Consider the following 8,812-nt stretch of genomic DNA (forward strand, 5'->3'; position numbering starts at 1 on the left):
TACAGAGTGAGTTCCAGGACAGCCAGGGCCATACAGAGAAACCCTGTCTCGAAAAACAAACAAACAAACAAACAAAAAAAAAAGTGATTGCTTGGCATGCATAAGATGTTAGGCTCAATCCACACAAAATAAATAAAAATTTTGTGTGCCTTAAGTTTGACCTTCACTTTACCTTGAAATTTGAGTTTTTGTCAGGAATGGTATCACACACTTATAATCCCAGGACTTGGAAAATAGAAACAGAAATTTCAGAATATCAACTTCTACACAGTGAGTTTGAAACCAGTAAACTACATAGTCTATAAAAAAAAAAAAAAAAAAAAAAAAAAAAAAAAAAAAAAAAAAGAAAGAAAAAAGAAAATTGAGTTATATGCTAAATGTATGACATTTTAACATGCTGAATAAGATGTTAGTATGTTGTCTTAGTCAGGATTATTGCTGCTATGATAACCAAAAGCAAGTTGGGAAGGAAAGATTTATTTGGCTTACACTTCCATACCATAGTCCATCAGTAAAGGAAGTCAAGACAAACTCAAACATGGCAGAAATCTGGAGAAAGGAGCTGATTGGGGGAGGGTGTTTGGGTTTGCTGCTTCCTAGCCTACTCCTTTATAGCTTGCTCAGCCGGCTTATAGAATCCAGGAATGGCGCCACCCACAATGGGATGCCACCACCCACAATATGCTGGGCCCTCCCCATCAATCACTAAGAAAATGCCCTACAGGTTTGCCTATAGCCTTATATCTTATGAAGGCATTTTCTCAATTAAGGTTTCCTCCTCTCTTGATAACTCTAGTTTGAGTCAAGTTAACATAAAACTAGCAAGCACGTTATTATAAAAATAGATCGATATGAAAAAGGCAGAAGCCATGATTTAAAACCCATACCTCAAGAAAACCGAACTACTGCCTATCTGAAGAAACCTAGACTGCAACAAGAGAGCACTTAAAAGATGGGACCATGCCATTTTAGTATCCTCCTCAGTAACCAGTGAAATGAATTAGTTACATTCAATACCAAAGCCTTCAAGAAGTCACTATGGTCCACTGGCATTATTCATGCTTGGAAACCTAAAAGATGCAACGAATTTTAAAAATTTCAAGTCTTGAGTTAAATAAAGCACTCAGTGAAATAATATTTAAAATACAAGTATATTTAAAGTGAGATTTAAAATTAATTTTCCTTACATATAGGTCAACTTAACTTCTCTACTGCTAAGGATTTTTAAATTAATGAGAAACAGCATACAAAAACACTACATTTACAAAAAGGTCTAAAATGAAGGCTCTGGGTAAGTAATCTGTTATTACTCCATACCTAAGAATTTAAACTGTTAGAAACTACACTAAACTGAATTTTCCAGCATTTGATTTTCAAAAACAATAAAGGTATAAAAATTTACCTCATTTCTTTTACTATAATCAAATAAATAGAATATTTTCAATTCAAATCATTTCTTAATGTTGTAGGAAACCTATCACACAAATTACACATATATAATCAATTCATTCTCCACTCTAAATACACAAACTAAAATTAATAGTGCTCCCAGATAGCCCATTTTAATGACCAAATGTTAATGTGTCATAAAAAATAAAAGAAGTAACTTGATAGAACATACCATATATATTCACCAATATATGGTATATTCACCAGTTTAAGGAATCTCAATTTGGTAATAAATTTGTCTCATCTTCTTCAACAATATCACAATTTACTAATGGGTGGATTTTAGTAATAGTCTACGGAAAATATCCATAGTGGGGAGAGATCTCAAGGGGGTGGTGGGCTGAGACGGGCAGGCAGAGACTGACTATGAAAAGATTTGTTAACACCTTTCAGCAATGGGCGATTCTCCATTAAGGATATAATTAACTACAGTTCATAAAGTACTGTGGAATCAAAGGTATTCCATAATTTAAATTTTTAAATGGCTTTAAAGTAAAAAACAGTAATCTTAAAACATCTTATAGCCCAAGTGTATTATAAACCAAATAAAAGTTCACCGTGGGATTTTTTTTTTTTAAGTTTTTTCCTCTATTAGGGAATCCAGATCTAAATGAACTGTTAAACACTTAATCTAAAGGTATGCCAAACATTTCTTAAGGTCTTAACAAAGAATCAACTTTTTTTTTAAACAAAAAGAGTCCTAGGTTAAATATTTTATTTGGCTTCTCAAGATGGACTGAGAAGCTGGGCACCAGCTCCAGACTAAGTCCTGGACGTACATCAAACACAGCCCTGACACTTACCCAGTCAGTCAAAACAATCCTTTCCATCTAACCCTTTTATGTTTGTGTCCTAAAAAGCTGCTAATTGAATCCAGCTCTTAAAACCTATTTGTTAAAATTTATACTATTTAATTTATAAATGATGAACAAAAATGAAAAAATGTAAGTTAACATTCCTACAAAACAGGAGATTCCATCATATGCAATCAAAGAGACAATGGTTTTAGTATTTGTCAGACTTTGCGAAAACTATTCACAGGCAAATTCCCAATAGCTTTAAGAAATTGAGAGTAGTTCAAACTGTTTTTATAATTAAGAGAGGACAGATATTTAAAATTCTTCAGAAAAAGCTAAGTGTACAAAATCACTCTATAAATTCAGTCTAATGTATCCTCTTGCTCAGAAACTAAGTGAGATCTTTTTCCTCTCAAACTTCACTGAGGGGAAGTTTCCATAGTGCAGTGGTTATCATATTCACCTAACAAATGTCACTCATAAATCTTTATAAACTATCATATGCAACAAAAAAAAAAAGACAGATAAATATAAGATCTACTCAATCACACTAACCCTCAGAAAACTGAGATGGCTGAAGGGTGAAGGTATTTTCTCTCAAGCCTGATGACCTGAGTTTAACTGGGAAAACTCACAAGATCGAAAAGGAGATCCCACCTTGTCCTGTCCACCACAGCCATGAGACATCTACACACACACACACACACACACACACACACACACACACACACACACACACACGGTACATAAATGTAACAAAACCTCAGAACTCATTTTTTAATAATTTATTTTAATTTTATGTGCATTGGTATGTGTGTGTCAGAGCCCTTGGAACTGGAGTTACAGACAGTTGTAAACTGGAATTTGAGTGCTGAGAATTGAACCTGGGTCCTGTGGAAGAACAGAGGGTGCTCTTTACTAAGCCATCCCACCTCAGAACTCATTTTATCCAAAGAAAACCCAAACCTCTCTTTTCTCTCATATATATGTATATATGAGAGAAATTTCCTTCTGGGAAATATATGTATTTCCCAGAAGGAAATAAATAACATCCATTTCTGATGGCTTTTGCACACCTACATTCACAATTTCTTTCTATAATTATTGACACGGGGCTGCCTAATAAGAACATTAATGGGCTGGTGAGATGGCTCAGCGGGTAAGAGCACTGACTGCTCTTCCGAAGGTCCTGAGTTCAAATCCCAGCAACCACATGGTGGCTCACAACCACCCATAATGAGATCTGATGCCCTCTTCTGGTGTGTCTGAAGACAGCTACAGTGTACTTTATATATTTATTATAATAAATAAACCTTAAAAAAAAAAAAGAACATTAATATATAAACTAGAGCACCAAAGATCCTTTATAATTGTGTTCCACTGAATCCCCCCAAACACAATAAAGATGAAAATCAAAGTGTACCCCGCCACACCTAGTGTTAATAACACCTTCTAATTTTTCCCTAGGGAAAGAAAGGCTTTCAGGTCAATACTATATATATATTTTTTAATTACTGGAGATAGGGGTGGTATGTGTACCTAAGTGCAGGTGCTTATGGAAGGCCAGATGCATCAGATCCCCTGGAGCTAGAGTTAGGGGTAGTAGTGAGTCAAGGACCTGGGTGCTGAGAATAGAACTCAGGTCCTCTTAGAGAACAGGATACACCTAACCACTGTGCCATATCTTCAGCCTCAAAAGTAAAGTATTTTAAACTATAGCCAGCATACATTCAAACTAAATTCTCAAATACCAAATTCACTTCAAGTTACCTAGAAAGTACAGCCAATGTGACTGCCATTTAACACACAAGCATTCAACTACAAAAATTCATCCACATAAATTTCAAAGTTTAATGTGGGCAAACATAATTACAGCTTATTCTTTGCTGGCGCAAATGCATAAGGACCAACTACAAAAAGCCGTCTTTTTCACCACACATCTGAATACAAATGTTGACAATTTACTTACTGTGAATGACGCGACTAGCTAGCAGAGGGACAATAGTTTCAATTACCCTCTTTAAACCAAACGCAATTCTTCCTTAAAAGGAGGGAGATGTGACCACGCAAGAATATGAGAAGTGGCATCGCAAGCAAATTATACCTGTAATATGTTAACAACTCGCTGCACCTGGGAACATAAACGGTCTTTAACAAATCCCTCCGAGCATTCCTTTCCATTTAGAAAGTGGTGAGAAGTGTGGAGAGAGAACCAGTCGAAAGTTAGCTTAGAAGTTTGTATGAGTCCAGACTCAGAACCACATTTCAAAGCGAGCGATTCTACACCAGGTCTGGAGTTAAAGGCATGAGCCACTAGTTCTGCGGCCTACAAGGAACAACCCCCAAACACGCTACCCTACAATCAAACAACTTCCAAAACACAGAGTGTACAATAAGCCGGGAGTCGTGGGATCAGGCAGACACGCCGGAAAAGCCAACCACAGTCTCAGTCCCTCCCAGAGACGTGCGTTTAAGGTGTGTGGCACTGGCCACAGAGATTGGCAGCTGGAGAGTAAAGGTTTCACACCCGGGCATAGGTAGGTGTCGAAGTGAACAACCCGGGAACACACGCACTCTCCCGTTAAGCACTCAACTCCATGTTTAAGGAGTGTTTACTGCGCACAGTCAGCAACTGGATTCAGTAATCCCCTTCCCGACCCAACCTGGGCAGTAGCGCAGGGGCTGCTCCCCGTGACCCCAGGAATCCCCGTGACCCCAGGAAACGAGTCTTCGGGACCTCAAATCCGCCCTCCGCGGGAGACCCACTGGGCGTTCTCAAGAATCTCCCAACCCCAGCTAAGTGGTTCTCCAATGACTCCCTCAACTAGGCCTTCCCACGCCCGGATTCCCGTCCAACGCCACCACCGACCGCGACCCCGGCCCTCTGCCTGCCCACAGGCGCCGCAGCCGCCCGCCCGCCCAGCTCACCTGTCAGGCGCAGCTTGACGGGCCCGTTCCTCCGGCCTCCGGGGTTAGACATGTCCCCAGCGGCGGGGGAGGAGGAGGCGGCGGCGGCGGCGGCGCTCGCGGCCGGCGGGCGGGCGGGCGGGCTGGGCTGGGCTGGGCTGGGCCGACGGCGAGGCGCGGAGGAGTCACCACAGCGGCCGGGGCCGGGGTCGGGGTCCGAACAGCCCGCGCCGCGGCCGCCAGGGCCGGAGAGTCCCGGATGTGCCGAGCGCCGTCGCCATGAGCCGCGGAGGGAGCGGGACGCAGAGCTCCCCCCTCCTCCCACTTCTGCTTCCTCGGCCCGGGCCGCACAACAAAGCGGCAGCCGCGGCCGGCCGCGCCGCCTCCGCCCCGCGCCCCCGCCGCCTCCGGTCCTCGCGGCCCGCCTCGGTCTCCCCTTCTCGGCGCCGCGAGGCCCGGGAGCCGACGGTGCGAAGTCTGCCGAGGCGGGCGGGTGCTCCGCCGCTTCCTCCTCCGCCCGCCCTCTTGTCTGAGGGAACCGGGTCCTGGGGCCGCCGCCGCAGCCGCCGTCGCCACTCGTCGGCTCCTGGGGGCGGGGAGGAGACGGGGGCGGGGCGGGCCCCCGTTGGGCGGGGCCGAGGCGGGGCGGAGTTGTGGGCGCGGTCTCCTGCGCCAGGAGCGCCAGAGCAAGGCGAGTGTCCGCGCGGGCTGCGGGCAGCGCGTGCGCCGCGGCCCCGACCCAGCTCTGAGCTCCACAGCCCGGCGGCTCCGGCTCGGTGGCAGCAGAGGGGCCTAGCTCACTGAAAGACAGCCTGTGTCCCTACAGGGCAGAATGCCCGAGTAATACTCCCACTGCGCGCCCTGAGAGGCTGGCGAGAGTAAAGTTAGACCCGAGTCAGAAGAATTCATTCGACCAGACGCTATTCCCACATCGAACGTTCCAGCAAATTCCCTGGAGTGCTTAGCTCCTTGTAGTGTAATTGCCACCTACCTCCACAGGCTCACCTGGTGCTCCAGATCCGGTTACCTACCTGCTCCGACACACACACCCCCACCCCCAGCAGGACGAGCATAGGAAGATGATATGATACAAATGCCGCCAAGGACTTTGAACAAGATAGGTGGATACCATGTGGAAAGCTCACCAGTACTGTATTTTGCTATCCCAGGAGGAAAAAAGAAAATGAATAGTAACTCTGATGCGGTAACTTACACTAATAGGAACTTATTCCGGACAAATAAATAATACAGGTGTTTTGGAATTCTGTTTTACAAGGTTGGAGTGAGAGTACAGCCTAATAGGGAATTGTATTACATCAACTGCAACACATTTTTATGCAGCCATCTAAATGGCAATTGTGGTAACCATGTAACATGTCAGACTTTAGATGTAATGCAGGATTTAAATGGAGAATACAAGTTGTATGTGCAACTTGTATTATGTATACACAAGAGTAATAATGAAAACTAAGGATAAGAGTGTGGATTTGTATCCATGTTGGCTTTGCCTTAAGGCTGTTATAACATTAATGCCATTTAAACTGTTCATTGAAGCCTAATACATTTTAATCCTAAACACTGCAAATGGTGGCTTACAATCTATCAGTTAAGACACTTCATTCTCCGGATGAAATCCAAAAGCATTTCATTGGTCTAAAAACACTCCTACGGATTAAAGTGATCCCAAAATCATAAGTTCTAGCAGTAAGACTTAAAACACAAGGGACAGCTCTAGAAATTCAATCAAGAAATACTAAGTGCTTATTATTCACAAAGCAATGAACAGGGCCCTTAAGAAACACTTCTTTGTGCAATGTAAGATCTGAAGGCTCAAAAACAATTCCCGCAAGTTACTGTGGCGATAGAACAATTGCTACATCACTATTTCAAACGCTAGGTTGAGACAATAAACTGAGCAAGCTGATGTATGCACTCATATTTTCCTGGTTCTTATGGGACATGCTTTGTTCCCAACCACCCACTAGCATAATTTGTAGCTTTGTATTGGGAAATGGAAGTTAAGATTTCAGAAAATGGTCGGAAAGCTAGCAGGGGGGTGGGAGGGTAGGAGACTGTTGTAAATTTTAAAGCAATACTTTCACATATGTGGCAACTCAGGAAAGTAAGTGGGTCTAGCCATAATGTTCAGACAATTTTGTTTAGATTTCCCTAAGTATAATGCTTTAAAACCATTCAGCGAGAGCTGGAAAGATGGTTTGATGGTTAAGAGTAACTGTTGCTCTTGCAGATGATCTGGATTCAGTTCCCAGCACCCACAAGGTAGTTCACAACCATCTATAACCCCAGTTCCAGGAGATATGATGCCCTTTTCTAACTTCCATGGGCACCAGGCATGCATATGATACACACAGATACATTCAGGAAAAACACTCATACATACAAATAAGTCTTTTAAGAAGCTCAAAATATAAATAATAAGCAAAACCATTCAATACGTTGATAACCTCTGTGTAATGTTAGAAATCAAACCCAGTGTCTTACATGATAGGCAAGCATACTACCACTGAGAAACATCTGAAGTCCCTATAATACTGTATTCATTATTTTAGCTTTTATTTTACAGACAGGGACTCACAGTGTAAGCCTTGCTGGCCTGTAACTTACTATGTAGACCAGACTAGCTGAAAATGGACAGAGATCCATCCAAATGTACCACCACGCCCATTGTTATCCCAGTAATAATCTTTTTAAAGCTGGATACATGGATGTTTGTTTTATTGTTGCTGTTTTCCTTAACACATTAAATCTTTAATATTGACTTTAACTAATAAATGAAATATTTTAGGAGACAAAAAATAATAATAAAATCAAAAGAACTAATGTTAATAGGAAAGTCACTTCCAATAGGTCTCTTGACTAAGAAGCCTCACAGGTGTAGGCCCAAATCAGAGAGCTCTTTGAGCCAGAAACCCTCAACTAAAAAAGAGGTTTTTGCACACTCCCCCTTAGCTATTTCAAAAGTACACATTATATAGAGACTATGCAGGGGACTATCAACTGATACCTAGAAATTGGTATCAAAGATTGGGCAAAGATGAAGAGTAGGGACTAAGACTCATATCAATTATATGTATCAATTGTATGTAAACACACACACACACACACACACTTTCAGAAAAAGAAAACAGCATTTAACAGGAAGAAATGGCCATTCTCTCCGCAGCAAGCTATTCCTATGAGATTCATTCATTTAGCTAATGGTTTTTGAACTCCTTCTATGTACTGGACACAGTAATAGGCTCGGACTGAGATTTTAAAAAATGATAATACTTAAAGATCAGTCTACTGGCAGAAAACTATTAGAATAAGGAGAAAAAGAAGTCTGGGGATATGGCTCAGTTGCTACAGTGGTTGTCTCAAATTCTCAAATGCACAAAGACCTGGTTTCAATCCTCAGCTTGCAAAAACCAATACTGCACATACTTATAACACAGGATATCGTTGATTATATAGTGAATTCAAGGTCAACCTGGGCTACATAAGATTAACAATAATAATAATAATAATAATAATAATAATAATAATAATAATAATAATAATATGAGAAGGACTTATTAATCTTGATTGCTAAAGCCGTTCCCTGGTCCACTGAATCAGAATTTCCTGCAGTCAAGATGAAGGCAGTTTGTAAAAGCTCT

General features: G+C 41.9%; 1 protein-coding gene across 2 annotated transcripts in view; it reads right to left on the reverse strand.

Moving 5' to 3' along the window:
* Positions 1 to 5,709, reverse strand: part of Smurf2 (SMAD specific E3 ubiquitin protein ligase 2) — a 112,166-nt gene extending 106,457 nt beyond the window's left edge. The window contains exon 1 of one of the 2 annotated variants that reach the window (XM_031352217.1): positions 5,175 to 5,709. In XM_031352217.1, coding sequence (XP_031208077.1) covers positions 5,175 to 5,226 — 52 coding nt within the window. In that variant the 5' untranslated portion in view covers positions 5,227 to 5,709. The remainder of the gene's footprint in view (positions 1 to 5,174) is intronic. The other variant, XM_031352219.1, reaches the window with a different exon arrangement.
* Between the last annotated feature and the right edge of the window lie 3,103 nt (positions 5,710 to 8,812).

The sequence above is a fragment of the Mastomys coucha genome, unplaced genomic scaffold, assembly GCF_008632895.1.
Source record: "Mastomys coucha isolate ucsf_1 unplaced genomic scaffold, UCSF_Mcou_1 pScaffold5, whole genome shotgun sequence".
NCBI lineage: Eukaryota > Metazoa > Chordata > Mammalia > Rodentia > Muridae > Mastomys > Mastomys coucha.